Source organism: Gymnoscopelus microlampas (assembly GCF_963454915.1).
Source record: "Gymnoscopelus microlampas genome assembly, chromosome: 20".
In the NCBI taxonomy this organism is placed as follows: Eukaryota; Metazoa; Chordata; class Actinopteri; order Myctophiformes; family Myctophidae; genus Gymnoscopelus; species Gymnoscopelus microlampas.
Window position 1 is genome coordinate 32,086,495 of NC_139957.1, and position 19,511 is coordinate 32,106,005.

At 40.2% G+C, this 19,511-nt stretch overlaps 1 protein-coding gene across 1 annotated transcript; it reads right to left on the reverse strand.

The window, feature by feature from the left end:
* Nucleotides 1-9,856: 9,856 nt before the first annotated feature.
* vsx2 (visual system homeobox 2) lies at nucleotides 9,857-17,727 on the reverse strand (the record flags this gene model as incomplete). Its single annotated transcript, XM_084044618.1, has 5 exons — nucleotides 9,857-10,173; nucleotides 11,569-11,749; nucleotides 15,910-16,033; nucleotides 16,579-16,663; nucleotides 17,274-17,727. The coding sequence occupies 5 exons, from the start codon at nucleotides 17,725-17,727 to the stop codon at nucleotides 9,857-9,859; spliced, it is 1,161 nt and encodes a 386-aa protein (XP_083900744.1).
* Between the last annotated feature and the right edge of the window lie 1,784 nt (nucleotides 17,728-19,511).

A 19,511-nucleotide genomic window follows, 5' to 3' on the forward strand; every position in this document is an offset into this window, starting at 1 on the left:
ACACTCACAAGACATATGTGGCCAATAGCATGTTATTAAGGGTATTTGTATAACTGCTTTTTTCTTTGACTCCCTTTCTTTTCTTTTTTTTTCTTATTGCATTATTGCATTGCATATTCTTCAAAGGAAATTATGCTATGGTTCTGTAAAGAGCTACCTAGTGTATAACAGTCTTTGTGTCTGTGTATCATGTCCAGTGATGGACAGTAATGGAGTAAATGTACTTGAGTACTGTACTTAAGTACAGATTCTGAGGATCTGTACTTTACTTGAGTAATAATGTTTTTGATACTTAATACTCTCACTTGAGTACATTTCCAAGAAAAAGATTTTACTTTTACTCGAGTACATTTCTAGGAAGGCTGTAAAGAACTTTTAGGTTGGCTGTTTTATTTTTTCTTCCCTAAAATGCAATTGGACACACTTCTGCTCTGACACTAGCCGTGTTTCTGGCTGCTGTTTCCTTCTACTTTTACTTGTACTTTAAGTATTTTTAAAAGCATGTACTTTTGAATACTTAAATATATTTAAAAGCAATGACTTTTTTCTCTTACTGTAGTAACATTTTGACTGAGCTACTTTTACTTGTAGTGGAGTAAATTTGAGGCCCAAAGCCTATTCTGAGCTCGCCTGAGCTCAGAATATTTATTGAAACTAAGGAATGCCGGCTCCCAGTTAACAGTAGGCCTACTGCCACAATAGACAAACCCTCAGCGCCTTTAATGTGTTTGTTTGTTTGTTTGTTTGTTTGTTTGATTGCCGTGAAGTCATGTGTGAGTCGTGTCAGTCATCCAGTTGTTTTATTCTCTTTGATTACCACCCTTTACTGTCTCTCCTGCAATGATGACCCTTCATCATGCTGAGACAGTCACGCTCCTTGGAGCACAGGTCTCGGCCAGATCCCGCAAACTTTGGAAGCCAATCATAGCCAATTGGAATGGAATCTGAACAATCAGACCATACGACCCCAGAAATAATGTGTACCAATTTGTGTGAATTTTGGACAAACTTTGTTGGAGTAGTAGCACAAAAGGATTTTGATTGTAAGATTTGATTTGACACATTAAACTTTTTATATTTCAAATGTAGTTTTCATTTAAGTAAGAGGTATTTAAATTCTTAATCTAGCATCAAAATGCCAAGACAGAAATATAGGAGGGGATTTGAACCCAAGACTCTCATATCACAGGCAGCATCACTAACCAGTTGATTAAATGGCAAGTTCTACTGGTTTGTTGTCTCCGCCAGGCCGAAAGGCGAACGATATTTTGGGTCTTGATCTAGCCCTGAAACATGACCGTCATATCATGACAGTCATGTTTCATACCATGGCTAGGTCTTGATCCTAGTCTATATGGGCTTGATACACACATGACATGAATAAATAATAAATAGTGAGAAATAATGCATCTAATCACAGACTCACCAGGACAAATAGGCGTAAATGTTGCAGGGTTATTTGTGTAAAAAAGAACAACAACAAATTACTATTATTAATAATAATAATGATAAATGGCAGCAGGAGAGGGTGAATGATTGAATTAGCAGTGAATGTTTTTATTTCCTCAGTCAACTGGGCTTATTTGAACATACTTTTTATTGAAGGATTGTCACAGCTAACTGGATAAGTATAAACAAAAAAAGTGATAAAAGAAACCCTTCTAGTTTAAAAAAAAAAGGGGAAAAAAAGCACAAGACAAACTCAAACCCTCCCAATCCTAATTTACGATTGGCTGGATTATTAAGCAACTACACGTAAATCGAAAGCGAAAGCAAACTGCAACATGCAAACCAAAAGTGAAGTGAGACCTAACTTGTTGGAGACCCACACACACAAACAGCTTAGACAGCCACACATGCGCAGACCTAACTTGTTGGAGACGCAGACACACAAACAGGCTGGCGAGGCAGACAGCCACGCATGCGCGCCACTCTCTATTGTATATTAGGATGCAGGAAGAGAGGTAACACCAACTGAAGCCATATCAATCTGAAGCCAAGCTGGTCTATTTACATGTACGTGCTCTGCTGGCAGACAGTTTAGTCAACTGTACTTGCTATGCATCCTATGTGTATAAATCATGAATAATGTGTTATGATTGCATTATACGTTGTTATGAATATTTATAACTGTAACCATCACGTGTTATAAGCATAATACAATGTATTTATACTTGAACATATAAGTCATTATAATAAGCTTTATAATGTGTTATGGTTAAGGTTATAAAGCATTATGATTATTTATAACCTCTTATAAATATGATTAAAGGATTATGATCAGCATTACAATGCCTTATAAGTATGTGTATAATGCATTATACACATGGAATGCATATCAAGTGCTACCGGAATTTCAATTTTCATAATTTCACCAATTATTTGTTTACAAACATTGAGACTAGACGCACAGGTGACTGCTTCATGTAATCAATTCCCAACAGATCCCCAAACCTGCTGTTTTGGGGTGAGCTTGTTTCAGTTCATTCAACCACCTCTGTGTGTAGGCTAGTGGGGTGCGCCCTGGCGACACATATATACTTCATCGCGCAACGGTATTGCGCACCGAGAACAGCTGACATACAAGCTCACAACCGAGTCACGGATGCGACCGCTGTGAGCTTGGAGATCTGCTATTCTCGGCCGTTCTCTGCGCGCGACACCTTCGCGGGACGGAGCATAAATTAGTCTTGACGGGCTGCAGCTGCGCTAGCCAAGCAGGTTCTGGTGCCATGATCATAGAGCGCTCCCTATGTTCTTATGACAGCCACTGGAGGTGGAGTTTTGAGGACAACTGCTTTGAATTGTTATTATTATTTACACACAACAGAAACCAAGGATTGTATATTTCAAGAGCGAGAGATCACAGTAAAAATCCTAAGCATTCTTCCTCCACACTGGGAGAAAAACAGCATCTGAAAGTTTGATGGGATGCATTTTTATACGTGAGACTGTGACCACTTTTACATTGCATCTTATGAGCGGTGGGGTTCTTTTGCTGCCGACCTGCGCGCGCATACTGTTTCGTATCAGTGTGACGTCGTCTGTTAAGGCGTCTATAAAACAGTTTTATTCCAAATTCATTTAAAATCTGATGTGAGCAATGACATACAACATATCATTTCCCCAAATGCTTCCCAAAAGAATCAGCTTGCTTGTGCTCCACTCCTGTTGGTTGCAGGCTTAGAGAGGGGAATCAAATGGGTGAAATCACACGATAACACAGCACCTTACACTTGACCTCAAGGCCAACACTGCAACTCTATAGTCAGAGCACTACAAACGAAAAGGCCCAATACCGTGTTTGCACATAGTCCAAATAGTGTACACAGCCCCTCACCTCTATGGCAGCCCAATACAAAGGGAGTTCAAGCACAGCTCGGTTATCCGTTTTAGCTACGATGGGGAAGATGGTTTGTCAAACAAACGACAAATAAACAAATAGAAATTTGGTCAGACCAGCTCCGCACTTAGCCCCTTTCGGGACCCTGTTTACCTTTTTTGTATTTGGGAAGACGGTAACCAGGGTCCCTTGACGCTCAAAGCACTCTCTCTCATATTCGCGGGTACCACTGTCTCGTCTCGGGCTAATAGCTCGTCGCTTGGAAGTTGCAGAGATTTCTCAAAGGTACCAACAAGAGCAATACTAAACCGCGCGTAATCTGCATTAATGCGCTCGGATCGGCGCTGCCGTTTAACATTTTTAATCATTTAGTAAAGCTAAATTTCCTCTCTCACACAATGCTCCACTTCCCATGTCCCGCCTCCCCGCGGTGTGATTGTCATGCAAGCATGTAGGAGCTCGCCAATCAGAGGCAGTACCGTAGGACCATAGAGGTATGCGTAGGACGCGCAGCTTGTCAGTCACCGCGGGGAGGCGGGACATGGGAAGTGGAGCATTGTGTGAGAGAGGAAATTTAGCTTTACTAAATGATTAAAAATGTTAAACGGCAGCGCCGATCCGAGCGCATTAATGCAGATTACGCGCGGTTTAGTATTGCTCTTGTTGGTACCTTTGAGAAATCTCTGCAACTTCCAAGCGACGAGCTATTAGCCCGAGACCAGACAGTGGTACCCGCGAATATGAGAGAGAGTGCTTTGAGCGTCAAGGGACCCTGGTTACCGTCTTCCCAAATACAAAAAAGGTAAACAGGGTCCCGAAAGGGGCTACTCCGCACTCTACTTATCACCACCATACATGACTTTGTAAGGTTGCATGCAGTGATTCACAATTGCCACACTTCCTCAACTGCAGCTGTACACTGAATATCAGCACATAAACATGTAGAATGTTACACAGAATTCACATCACATGCAGAAATGTATAAAGCTCTTTTCCATGTACATAGAATTATACTCGCATTCCATATCCAGTTTACATGCACAATTCCCTGGAGAGACAAGACAACACCCCTTGCATGTCTCAAACACATGAACTGTAGGCTACACACCTGATGATATAACAAACATTTGCCATTTTCCCATGTATAACAACAAAAGTAAACCAACACACTGTAAAAACAATAAAACACCAAACAGGCTTACCACTCTTCAAGTTGGCACTCAAACAAACCTCCTCCTCTCACAACACAGTAAGGACCCACAGATTGTCAGCCTTGTATCTGCCTGGTCAGAAAGGCCTTAAATACCTGTGTCACTTATGACATCACTTTATCTCTGCCTCCCTCTAGGGGCTACACAAAGCAGCCATATCGTTAGCCTCATAGCATAATTGCCGAACTCATATTTTGAAGGTTTTCAGGAAAGAAGAATGAAAATTGTACTTAGGCAAAAAAAATAAAGAAATTGACTTTAGGCAACAAAAAAAAACACATTTTGCCTAAGTCATGTTTATCTAAGAGAAACCAGCACTAAGAGCAGATCAGTCTTGACCTAATGATTCATTTCATCATTGCCTTATTGTCTCCGCCAGGCCAAAAGGCATGGCCGAGACTTTGTTTTGCACCCTGTCCGTCCGTCCGAAACGGTGCACACACACTCCCTGGGTGCCAGAGCAGAACCTCTGCCCCAAAGATTTCACATGGGCCTGTCATAGCGCCAACAGGAGGCCAATTTGTGTACACATTTTTTGACAGTACTCCTACAGTTTTTGTCCAAACATCAGGCCAATCGGTACACAGTATTGTTATAGTTAGTCTTTTTATAGTATAGTCTTTCAGATTTTTCAGATTCCATCCTGATTGGCTAAGAATGGCTTCCGAAGTTTGCAGGAGTGCTTCATTTTGAACAAAATGCCTCAAATCATGAACACAGTGTGTGAATTCCATGAAATGTTGCTCGCACATTCCCACCAGGCCGAGGAACACATGCCACCCTTTTCACATTGTCCTGTTTTAGCGCCACCAGGAGGCCGATTTTTGCTAAACAATGTTCATGATATTACTCCTGCTGATTTAGTCCAAACATCAAGAAAATCGGTACACATTATCTCTATAGTCGCGTGATCAAGACGGATCTGTCAGATTTTTATTTTTTTCCTCATTAGGTTGATTTTATTGAGGATAAAATGCATAAACCCCTGACCTTATTGCTTGTACCACGCTGACATGGAAGATGCAAGTGAGAACAAAGTACATGACCTTGTAGAATTTAGATGGAGAGCGGAAATGTGCTTTAATGATGGTCTTGCACCCCAAACCTTGTGCCAAAAAAACACTGACAGCTCTGTGCCACAGAAGGATCTAGTAGATTCAGTCATTCTGTCAGGGCGAGAAGTTTTTGCTGTGAATTTTTGTATTTTGTCCTGCCACCTCCTTCAGCCATGTGTTCTGATGGACATGCGTTCTGATGGACATCACACCAAAGATTGTTAATATACGAAGATACACCATCCCAATTGGAGCCACTAGAGGCGACATGGTACACAAATCCTACAAATGGTCTCCTAAGTGGGCACCGGTGTCTGACGGCAAATCTCGGGAACGGCCTATGTCTACCAATAACACTTGCTAGATCACGCAAGAGTATGTTGCTGGGACAGAGAAAGGTTGATAACAAAATCTCCTGATTTGTCTCACTGAAAAAAGCTATTTTTGTATGAAAATCTTGGGAATATTGTGTGGCTTGTGACGATCGGGTCCAATATTTAGTTCAGTGACCATGAGGCTGAAGAATGGTTCAGAAGCTGTGTTCACGTTCAATCTTCCATTGGAATCAATAGATTCCAACCTGCTTCTGCTCTCCTAAAAAGGCGTCCACCTACGTCACGCAGATACGGGAAGTAAACCAGAGATAAGACTTCCAAACTGTCACAAGTTGGTGCATCACAGCCGCTGTACTGACGTCATAGACTGGCCTCCAAGTACTCTGGCAACAGACACAGACGGTCCCAGTACTTACGTCACAGTACTGACTTCATAGATTGGCCTCCGTGTACTAATTTGTAGCTACTGTGGAATGCAGAGTGAGTTTACAGATATAGTAAGTTATATATTTTCCTTCACCAGAGCCAAATAACATTATGTAACACAAGCTCAATAGAGGATACTGTATAGCTGTATTCATTACTACAGTGCATGCAGCAGAGGGCAGAATAGCACCATATTTCAATATGAGTCAATATTTAACTCACCATAGCAGTTATTGCACTGAGCCTTGACCAAATTATCTGAAGTCATAATGCATGTAATTCCCCTAAAAAGAAACTGAATGTTAACATTAGATTAGTCAGAATAATGAACCCTGTCTGATCTCACTTTGTATGGATTGAGGTGATCTTATGATCAAGCACTGTCCATCATGAGGGATATTCTGAATTACATCTGCATATCCAATGTAAACGTCATGATCTTCAACAAATCTGATCAGTTCAAGAGCATCAATTCCACTTTCAGAGGATTAAATAACATTGCACTTAAGGGAGGAATAATCCTCACTCTACATGTCTTGGTCTCAATAATTCCATTGGACATATACGGTTTGTGGAATGGAGGGCTCATTCTATTCTAAATTGTCAGTCAGTCAACCTCATATTATGGTTGTCTGAACTGAATGTCATTTATAAAGTGCATGTGTCAAAACAGTTTCTGAATGCATGACCCTGACCAGCAAGCCCCACATTTCCCAATTGTACCATATTTTTGAGCGGTGTAGCCGCTCCTATAAGTGGGATTGGGACACCTCATTAGTACACCCTTCGCTGTACTGTGATTGGCTCATAATAGCACACCCCTCTACATTAGTACACCCCTAGCTGTACTGTGATTGGCTGACTCTATTGGCGGACTCTATTCAGCACTGTGATTGGCTAGCGAGACACATGATGAAATTGATAACTATGCATTAAAAAAAACAGTTTTTTTTAAGTGAGCTTCCATCACTGTGATGACCACACCGCTCACTTCACACTGGGTGTGATTTTTAGCGGCGCTAGCTGCTCTATACCTTTAGGTATAGAGCGGATCCTGCTCTATACCTGACTTTGTCCGTGTTCACCGTCAACGTTCTGATTGGTCAGACCCGTCAACGTTCTGATTGGTCAGACCCGTCAACGTTCTGATTGGTCAGACCCGTCAACAAAGTGATTGGTCAAGCTTCACGTGACACATGGCTATAAACACATTATAAACACATATCGATGACATAATGTATCAGAGGCGCCGCTAACTTCACACAGGGTGTGATTTTTTTGTTTTGTTTGGGGTTTTTTAAAGTAATTTTGGGGCTTTTCTGAGCCTTTTTTGATGGGTATAGTGGTGCAACTCAGTCTCCTGGTGAGAGACAAAAACACAGAGATAGAGTAGGGGAGTGACAAATGGTTTGGCCAGCCGGGAATTGAACTGCGGACTGTCAGTGTCAGGCATTAGAGCCCATGTGATGTGTCCGATACACTCTCAGGTCACTATCTGGTCACCCCACCTTGGGTGTGATGTGCTTGGATGAGTTTACCAGGGTGGACTTCTTCCACTCCTTGCATCACAAAAAGGTGTTTACTGGATGTTTTCTGCATGTTGAGGCAGGGCGGATTTAGCTCTTCAAACATTGATTTCCAAATTGTATATAACATATTTATTGTTAATGAGAATGCCAAATTTTAACATAGGTACTGTTTTTCCAAATGTTTTGTTTGTATTATCTGTTGCCCTGACTCAAGTAGATTAACTCTCAAATATAAAACAGACCAATCAGTGTTGTTCTCTCACATAATGCTTTAAACATTTGCTTTTACCCTGACACTTTCAAGTTTATTTTCTAGTAAACATTCATTATAAGCGCATACTTATCTCTGTCAATATTGTAATAGGCAACCTTTTCCCCCACTGATGGCATGATTCCATTTTGTGAGGCATTCCAATTTGTGCAGAGATGTCTACACATGATAAAATCCATGATAAAAATGTCAATTTTACTCAGAGAGTACAGAGAGATAAAATAACACTGAGGGTTTTACTCTGCAGATAATGACCATCCCTCGCTCCCTCTCTATTTTAAATACTTTGTGGTACGAAGTGAAAATAGCCGACGTACGAGCTCACAATGTGCCGCGATGCGTTGTGAGCTTATAGATCTGTTATTTTTGGAATTGTTTTTAAATTAAAATGTGCACAGTTTTGATGTTACATTTTTTTAATAATGCGGTTAATATAATATATATAACTCAGTTAAAAACCCTAAGTGACCTGAAATTAAGTTTTGAGTACTGTAGATACTAAGCCGAACTATAATAATAAAGATTGCTCACCAATAAAGCTGATAAACTCTGGCTAAGTGTTTAGATAAGAGGATGAAACAGCTTGAGTGCTGCCTGGTAAGAGAATCTAACAAACAGGCCATCCCGTTTTGTGGGGTGATGTCTGCCTTTCTGGCTGCCATCCCAAAAGCACTGGTCCCCTAGTTTAATCTGAGATTGAAGGCTCTCAACTACAACAGATTATTGGGGCCGGTCCAAGCGTGCACCCGAGGACAGACTTCTTAATTCTTAATGAATTAATGAGTTTAGCTATCAGAGCATCAAGTGACAAGTAAACTACTCTTGTGATTAGAAACATATCTTTGTATCACTATCCGGTTTTGTGTACAGTACCTGCTCAGGTGGCGAAGATTATGTTTTGGAAGATTTTTGCCTTTTGCTTTCAGGACCTTTCAGTACCCCAATTAATTTATAGATGTGACCACTTGAAAAATGTAACAATCCACAAACACCAAATGACAGCATTAAAAAACAAAATCTGGTTTCTATTTCATGTTTTTGTATTTTGTATTATACGGATTATGAAATGAAAACACAAACATTTTTAAGACTACAAGAAATCTGCTTCAAACTGTCTTGTGTCATTATCATTTCCATTATATACAGAACAATACAGGACAACAATTACTTTCTTGTCTTGTCAGTGGGATGGTTTATAGTTTGAAATGTCACCATTGAGTAACTATACAAGTTATTCAATCAATAAAGACACTAAAATAGAACTTTGAGAAATTAGCCGCTCATTGGTCATCAGTAATCCTACATATTAGTCCTTTATAATAAACATTAAACAGTAGGATAAAACCTCACTCATCTGGTTGTATACACAGCTGTAGATGCTATATACACTGAAATGATCTCTCAAACCAATGACAATGCATAAGCAATAATAATTAAGAACGTTTGGAAGTTAAACAGAAAAAGTGCAAAGGTGTAATCGTTGAGAGCAGCGAGCAAGAGGTGGCCAATTAAGTTATCTTCTTAATTACAGTATTGATCTAGTATGAGTTTGACGTGTAAAATCTTGAGGAGTACAATTAACTTTAATAAACCCAGGCAAGTCCTTACAGGCTGAAAACAGTGTCAGGCCACTACATTGCCTCATGAGAACAATAGTCCTTAGGAACTTTAGAGAGATTAGAGTCTCTAGGGACCTTCTGTGTCCTCTGTGGGACTCACAGGATCACTTGCTTTCTCCTCTGCTGCCTGTCTCTCCTGGTTGCCCTCCAGCAGTCTGTCATGAGAAACTGTCCCCAACACTTTGGCACTGTGCTCCTGTGCCTTGGCCCTGAGTGCAGCGATGCTGTTTTCTCTCAGTTCCTCTTTAGAAATGGAGGACTTGCCTTCTTCCCGCTTCTCTTCTGCCTCGCCCTCTTCTTCCCTCTGAGACGCTGGCTGCTGGGGCGTGTCGGCCTTCGAGGCTGGAGGGGCTACCACTGCCTCCAAGGTCTTTTTGTGCATCCCTGCAAAGAATTGCGGGTATTCAGATTTAGAATTGCGTCTGCTGTTTGGAAAGCCATCTTGAACTGGAAATGGTAAGCAAAAAAGTTCTAGTTTAGAATCCGATGTTAAATTGAGGGGGGTCAATTCATGATCAGGGCATGCTGTGTATCTGTTGGTGAAGATATTTGATCTGCTTTAAGGAATTCACCATAAGACCAATATTGTTTTCTTTCTTTGGAAATGTTGTTCTAAAAAAGGCATGCATAATAGATCCAAACAATCATTGCTATGTGCTGGACAGAAAAAAAAGCATCAGACAAAAAGGCCAGTTGAAATATGAAGGGCTTAACTAGAAAATAGCAGACCTATTAGCTCACAAGGCATTGCAATGTGACGCCTTGTGATCTTGTAGGTCCATCTGCTATTTTCGGCGATTTTGTGTAGAGGGAAATACTAGAATACCTAGTATAGACCCCAGTTAACTAGTATATAGGGTTTAAGCGGTTAAGCTCAAAGCGTCACATGCTAATAATACATTTGCATGGGAGCTGTCTAGTGTGAGGAGTGAGGACTGTACTTTTGCTAATAGAGGAGGAAATCCATCATTTCCTGCTTTGTAGGCATCAGTGGGTGAATTTAACAGCAATGGGGTATGAGCCATCAGGGTCAGTAAGTTATCTAATCAGTATTGGCTTCTATACAAATGCTATAAAAAGCTGTTCAAAGATAGAGAGAGAATGCGGCATAATCCTATACTTCCAGAACGTCCAAACAGCAAGAATTCTTTATATTGACATGAAATCAGATAGTTCATTGTCTTAACCTATGATGACTAATATCATCTAAGAAATCTGAATTATTATTTATGGAAAGAATAAAAGTTATGTTTTGTCTCTAGTTCTGTGATGATAAGGCTTCGCCCTCTGACAGCCACACATCTTCATATCATACAATACTCCCAATACTCCTGAATGGACCCTAATGGATTCATTTGGTTACACTTGTTAAAAGCTTGTGTAAGTGATGTTTTTGCAACAAAATAATAATAATAATATATATATCGCATTACTAGCTGGAGAGTTGGGGAGACCCCTGTTACTGAACACTCTATATAGTAATGATTACTATGAGAATATAGAGCTATTTAACAAAAAATAAATCACTTACAACCCCTTTAAAACCCATCGGGAAAGCGTATGTGTCATTTTGGATTTTAGCGCTGGCTATTCGAAAATAGCAGATATACAAGCTCACAGCGCGTCACTGCGAGCTTGTACATCTGCTATTTTTGAACATTTTTGAAAAATCTTGAAAGTGTGAGAACTATACTGATTTAGAAGGCATTTGTAGAATCGGCCTCAGGCCTTAATGGGTTATGGATTTTATTGTGTGAATCATCTTTAGTATAGCCTCACCAAGCAGCCATGGAGCACAGGAGTCCATGATGCCGTCCTTGGCAGACTTGAGGATGGACTCGGGCAGTGGGATGGAGTGGCGTACCATGGCCCCATACAGGCCGTACTCAGCCATCACACTGCTGCGGCCCCAACACTTCTCCCTCTTCCTCCACTTGGCTCTGCGGTTCTGGAACCACACCTGGCACAGTGGTACGCATTAATCAGCTACTGCCAAACTTAATAATCACAGGTTCATGCACAGTGGCGTCGTTAGGGGTGGGCTTCGGTGGCTATAGCCACCAATGTTTTGTCCAAAGCCACCAATAAAAAAACATTAAAAATTAAAAAATTAAAAGGTTTTTTTTTTTTTTGAATTATATATCTATCACCCTAACCTAACCCTACCCCTAACCCTAAAACCGAAATAAAGTAACAAAAAACGGGGAAAAAAGCACCCTAATCCGCGAAATCCGCGAAAAAAATCGCGCGCGCGCGCAAAGCGCGCGCGCGGGAGGAGGGGCTCATGCACGCGCGCTGCGCGCGCGTGCATGTGCCCGTTGCCTGCGGGGCTAAGCCCCCGACCTAGTAGAGACCTAGCGACGCGTCTGTTCATGCAGTAATCTAGCCTGGAAACCAGACGAATCTGCCATTGCAAAAAAAAGGAATTGCCCTAATATCTACGCAGTGATATTAGTCTGGCCATGCCAGGCTAGCAGTAATCTAGTAGGATGATATAGATAAAAAAGGTATATCATATGTTTGACCAAATACCTCAACATCGATATTGTGACGATAATATCAATTTAATTTTTTGTCTTTCAAACATAATTAAAAAAAACAAAAACAGCAGATCTACAAACTCACAGTGCATCAGGTTGCGATGTGTTGTTGAGCTTGTAGACCGGTTATTTTTGCTATTTGTTACAATTTGTTAAAGTATAAGATAAAGCTTAAGCGATCCAAACCAGGAAAGGACAACACCCTCATATCATGATATCAAAAAATATCTATATGTTGTCCAGCCCTATGATCTAGAAATGTTCAGGAAACACCATTAACACTAACTCAAGCACTACACAGTAAAATCCCTTAAAGCTGCAATTCCATAAGAGTTATATCATATACCTGGGATTCAAACCCAGGTGTCTCGCACAACGTTTCTACTGGTGAGATAAGACCAAACGCCTCTTTGGGCAGGGGAGCTATTGCACTTTGAGCTTCAGGCAATACCTCTTGTCAAACCGTATGGTCCTACTCAATCACAGCAGTTCTCAATAGAAGAGCATGGAGACCACCACAGTTGTTTATACGACTACTAAAATAAGGGTTTATACACTAAAAGGTTCCGGAATGCAGCTTTAATTTAACTTTGAGAGTGTAAAAATAACCAAATGGACCCATTGAGTTGTACACTCTCTGAGTTTCAGTTTTTTTTTCTCACAGAATCAAACGTTTTATGGTCATGATTCACCAGGAGCCTGGATAGCTTGATTCTAGGCTTAAATTAAGAATCAAGCTAATTAATTGATATAAATATTTTTGGAAAAGTCAATGGGAAAAATGCATTGAGTATTTTGCAGTGGCACCAGGAAGTGGGCGCGACTGCGATGCCCTATAGTGTACAAGCAAAACAGAGTGGACGTAGCTGATTGAATTCAACTGTTCCTTTCCTTCTATTCGTATGAAAACTCAGTATTAGTATTTCAGTGGATATTTCTCTCAGATGTTCTGAGGTATTTGTGGATCTCAAGGGTGATTGGAGTTACTTGAGATAAAAAGCAACTGTGCTTTCACTCGAGTCCATTGATTTCCCATAGCCTATACTGGCTACAGGTGTGAGGGATCCCTGCCTCCTGTCAGAGCCTATCTCTAGCAACCTGTGGTGGTGGAGAGATGCTTTGACACATTAAGACACTTCACTTGGCTACAGCCAACAACTGGTTGGGGCCCCTGGCTATCTGTCAGCTCAGTGAGAGGCCAAATTGATTTTATAGCACAACACAGGGCTGTTGAACACTCTACTTGGCCACCTCTGATGGCTGTGCACAGTGTGTGTGTGTGTGTGTGTGTGTGTGTGTGTGTGTGTGTGTGTGTGTGTGTGTGTGTGTGTGTGTGTGTGTGTGTGTGTGTGCGCGCGCGCACGCACGCGCGCGTGGGTGCGCGTGTAGGGAGTAGGGACATGTGTGAAGAGTAAAAAATAAGAGAGGAGGGGCTATCAACAAGATTCGGAGAGAGGGTTATTAAATTGAAAATGATCAAAAAACATTTTCAAGCCCTTTTCTGCTATAATTCCGGTGATAACCTTTATTTCATACAAGATACTTTTTTTATGAGAAATTGCTTCTCTGGTCCTCAAAGGGAAGCCGGTGTGGAAGCTGCTGTGAGGAGAAGCGACCCCAGGGCACTCTGAGGCTGATTGAAAAATAAGTTAATTTCAGGCCCAATCGATGGCGGGCAGGCGGGCAAATATCACGGGAAATTAAACGAGCGGGACTCGGGGGAGCGACGCCATTGACCCGTGCTAATAAATTCAATGTAGTTATTTCATTTGAACTCCCCGCGTCTCGAGCCTCTGCCTCCCTTCGGTACGGTGGCAAGCTCGTCTGATTTAACTAATTACACTCAATGAGAAAATTGGGTGTTAATTTTATTTAGGATTGGAATATAGGCCTGCATGGCTCGGCTGGCTGCATGGGCTTATTTATTTATTTCCTTTATCATTTATTCGCAGTGGTGTAAAACAACTAAGTAGGCTACATTTACTCAAGTACAATTTTTAGGTTTTTTTTTTTTTACTTTACTGGAGTATTTCCATTTTTCAGTACTTTTACTTCTACTCCATTACAAATATTGTACTTTTTACTCCACTACAATTATTTGAAAAACTTTAGTTAGTTACTTTGTAGATTTTGATTATTATTACAAAACATACATTAACCACTTAATTCCGGCCATTTGAAAATAGCCGATCTACAAGCTCGAGCTTGTAGATCTGCTATTTTCAAAAGATTTTTATACATTTTGAACACTTTCTGCCTAATGAGTACTTTTACTTTTGGTACTTTAAGTAGCCACACGTTGATGCCAATACTATTTTAAATTCCGGACTTTTACTGTTGTAACAGAGTATTTCTATATTGCAGAATTGATAATTTTACTTAAGTAAAAACAAATTGAGTACTTTTTCCACCACTGATTATTTATTCGCGGCTCTAGCCCACCGTAATGAGAAGGAAATTAAAAGGCGCTCGGCTGGGCAGATGGATGGTATACAGGTCACACTGCAATCTCCCTCCGCCTTGATAGCTTGATTAGGTCGTTAGTGCTGAGAACAAATTGTTTCACATCCAACCAAGCCTGATGAGAGATGATCTGCTCTGGCGAGGATCTTTGTTCAGACAGGAATGGAGCGCCATTGATCGATTGACGTGGGCTCACTTACCTTGCCCCCCCCCCCCCAAAAAAAAAAACATTAGAGGGCTAACTATTTTGTCAAGTAGGCCTGCCTTATTGCCTATATGCACCGCATGCATGCAACTATGCTCTGTTATAGGTGTAGTGGCCCAGTGGTTCTCAACCTTTTCAGGCTGTGACCCCCCCAAAATAATCATATTTGAAGTGGGGACCCCCACCCTGACAAGCACTTGGAATTATAGGAGTTTAGGCATTACATATATTTGAATTAACTCGGTTCCACATAAATAGTAGCCGATCTACAAGTTCACAACGCCTTGCAATGGAGGCATATTTTCGAGGCTTATTTTCATCTATTTTCGCCATTTTTGCCTCTTTCTTATATTATTTGACAATTTGGCCAATGTTTGGCCAGTTTTTTGAGTAGTTTTGATGCAGTCTTTTTTAATTTAATTTCTGTTATTTTTTATTTTTTATTTTTTTAGGTATTAGGTATTAAAAGTCCTTAAATTATCACTTAACTGTCATCTGAAACACATTGAGTACCATTGTAGCCTAATACATAAATTCCTTACATATTGAAGTGTTTTGAGACAAGTGCTTTGAATTTGCATTTTTGCCAGTATTATATGAGCCATAGGCTATACAACAAATTCAAAAGCGCCATCTTTTAATATATTACAAAATGTATATATTGACATAGTCCTTTCCCTATAAGGGCATTTATCTTCTTTTATGTATTAGGCCTAACTAATATTGCCACAATTATCATTCAATTCGTCAGAAAACCAACCATTTCAGGCTCTATTATAGCCTATTTTCCAAATTCAACAAAATAATCACGGCCCAAGTTATTTAGGCTTACAATAAAATGTAGGTCTATGAATGAACGATAAAATGGAGATAGATAGATAGATTTCAAACACATGCATGTCATAGGCCTACCTGTATTCTGTCCTCAGGAAGCTCTGTCTTCATAGCCAACATCTCTCGTGCATATACATCAGGATAATGTGCTTCATTAAAGGCCTTTTCCAACTCTTCCAACTGATAAGATGTGAATATCGTTCTGGAAAAAGGGTCATAAATAGCTAAATGGAAAATCCTGCATGTTACTCTAAAACCGAGTGTATAGCCTACAAATGAAAATGGACCCGAATTTAAGTGTGCAGTCAGAACATATTCAACGTTTAGGCCTAAACAACAAATTTCAATGAGCCTAAAACGAAAAACAAATACATGTAGGCTATTGACTTGTTGGCTATTTGCGTTAAAAAGACGTATTACAAATATTCTATTCAATTGTAGGCTATCTGATTCACTCACAGACAGGACACGTTTTAATGAGAAATCAAAATATCAAGCTATTTTTTTGCAACGATTTTCTTTCATCAAACACTGATAAACCCTTTTATTGAGAGGCCAAGAAATAATTAGCCTGCAATATTAAAAACAATATGTTGCATAATAACAGCTACATTTAGAAACAAATCCAGGCTTAGTGAGGGCACTATTAAGCCTAGATTTTTTTCTAAACTTTACATTTAAAAAACAAAAAACAAAAACAAATCAGCTCTTAAATAATGATAATAATATAACCAAATAAATGCTAACCGGTGACGTCTTTTCTTGCGTTTCTTGCTCTGACATAAAGACGACTTTGAGAGCTTTCTTTCAGTTGAAGACAAATCCTCGGAATCTGATTAAAAGAAAAAGACATAAGAATACAGTCACCCACCACTAAAGCATCCTGATTATACAGTTATTCTATAGAAAAAATGAAATAGCTTAACTTAGGCTAACATCATCCAATCTAAATCCATTTTGATATTTCTTCTATAGGCCAATCAACAAAGGCTAAAACAAATCCAACTGTAGACAATAGACATAATAGGCTAATAATAATTATAATTGTATAAATAAAAGGCGAATAATAATAATAATAATGACATTATACAAGCTTAATGCTATAATTAATCATATATGCTATTTATGATTACACCATATCAGCAGTCTAATCATGTAACATTACACGCGATAATTCCATTAGCTATACAATAACACATAACATGCCATAGTCTAGACCAGTGGTTCTCAAAGTGGATTCTAGGGACTCTCTGGGTTCCTTTAGGGGGTTCTAAATTGACCCTTTACTAGTCTGTAACTCTTGAGTATACAAATGGAACCAAATGGACCCGTTAGGGTTCCATTTGTATACAGTCAGAGTTAGGGGGAGACCTTGAAATTTACAGGTTTGAGAACCACTGAGGCCCTAGACAGTGTTAAGTGAAATTGGCTATGCAGATCACCAGAGCTGGCAGACTGGCTGGGCTCCAGAGGTCCTACAGATCTGTTGTTGTTGTGGGGTTGGTGGAGGTGGAGGTTCTGCGCGTCTGACAACACTTCCAAAAAAGCTGGTTGACTATAGAACGAAGGAATCCCACCGGGGCCGATTAATCCCATCCCGACGCCGATGCCGATGCCGGCGGGATGACCGCCGAGCAACGACCTGGACCTGGCGGCCAGCAGGTGCGCCCCGGCCGGCAGGGACTCCAGAGGAGTCCTCGGGGCCACCGGGGATGACGGCTCTTTATTCAGCCCCAGGATCTCCTGGATCCCGAAGCCCGTGCACCTGCTGGGCGGATGGGCTGAGCTGCTCTTCGACTGATGGAGGTAGTTGTTGTTGGATCCTCCATTTGGACCCGCGGAGGTTTTCGATATATTCAAACTTTCCGACAACACGGCGCCTTGTTTCCCTGTCATATTGTAGCTATTTGATGCTATATACATATATATATATATATATATATATATAAATATATATATAGGCCTATTCCCTGTTTCACCTTCGTCTCACAGGCTGGTCCCCAGACAGTGCATGTTCCACTGTTGTAACACACACTAGATCCCCTCATCAAATGGTCCTTTTTATCCAACAGGTCCATCCCAGCAATAGTCTTGGACTCGGTAGCCAATCGGCTGCGAGGGAGCGATTTGGACTGTAAAATCCTCAGTGTTCGTTTAACTCAGCTAGTGCATGAATGGAACCAAACGGCTCCATTTGGTTCGCTTTGTGCACCCTCACAGATAGATTAACACCGAGGATTTTACTGGGCAGAATTCCTGTGCATCATGGATGCATCACATCAGACGCCCTCTCGAATATGCATTTTCCGAGTAACACCGGATAAAAGGGAACGTATTTATATAGATAGAAATAAAGAAAACATAATGACGGGGAGCTAAAAATGTTAGCATTTAAAATTGCACACCAAATAAAATAGTGCATGTATTTATTTATATATATATATATATATATATATATATATATATTTCTATATAATTGTAGACTTTTAAAGGGAAGTAGGCTGTTGGATTTTTTTTGGGGAAAGTCTAGTGCTCACAAACAAATCACCTAAATGTAGAATATAAATAGTAGCCTATATTGCAATGAATATAGCATATCACTGGCAGCTATATCTCTGCCCAGCCACCAGCACGGATGGATAATTGATCTCCAGATGTTATGGGAGGGGGAAAAAAATCACATGTAAATCAAAGGCCCTCGAAAACGACAGCTGGACGATATAGGGACACCCTGGCTCTGCAGACCGCTAATCCCTCGACAGATCAGATTAAATCAGAGCACTATTTCAGAAGTATGGGCCAAATGCATAATCTTTCGATTTAGTCTATTATTATTATTATTATTTTATTTTTCAAAACTATGCTATTTTTATCCACTGTCATGTGCAGTCTAGTCTAGTATCAAATCATGATAGGCCTATTATCGGCTAATTATGGGCATATCATGGTCTGTTAACTGGGTGAATCTGAAAAGTGAATAAGTAGCGCAATAATATTTGTTCAAAAAGAGCTGTTGGAGTGGATTTCTGTGAGGCACGGGCCAATCTTTTCAACCCTTAATGCAATATAGGCTACATATTACGATGGCAATATAGACTATACGTATAGTGGAATTAGACACAGGCTCGTCCATTTCTCTTGGCGTTTCAATCCAAATGACTGACGGACTAGGCCTTCCAGCTATGTCGTTATTTCTGCCAGTGTTGCATGCGTTCGAGTTTACACAACCGCGTGCGCGATGTAAAGGGGTATAGGCTACATCATTAAAACAACAAATAAAACAAAATCTATAGGCTAAATAGCTATATAAATAACAAAAAATACTATACATCAATTAATCAATCAATAAACTAACAGACAACTGCTCCACTGCAAATTGCATTAAAACATATTTTGACAGGGGCAGACATTAACATAATCTATGAAAAGAAAAAAAACACAACGTTCTCTTGTCATTGAGGATAACTTGGTCTAGAATCAAAGATGTGGAGATTCAATGTTGACACAGGGAATAAGTATATCATTCAACTGACTGTACATATTGACTTCATAGGTCAGGACACCAACACCAAAGGAACAGAACAAATAATCAAGTAGGCTACCAAGTTCTGACTAATTATTCTGAGTCATTATGAGGCATGCATGCAACGAGGCAGATATGGATATTAAACCCTTACAGA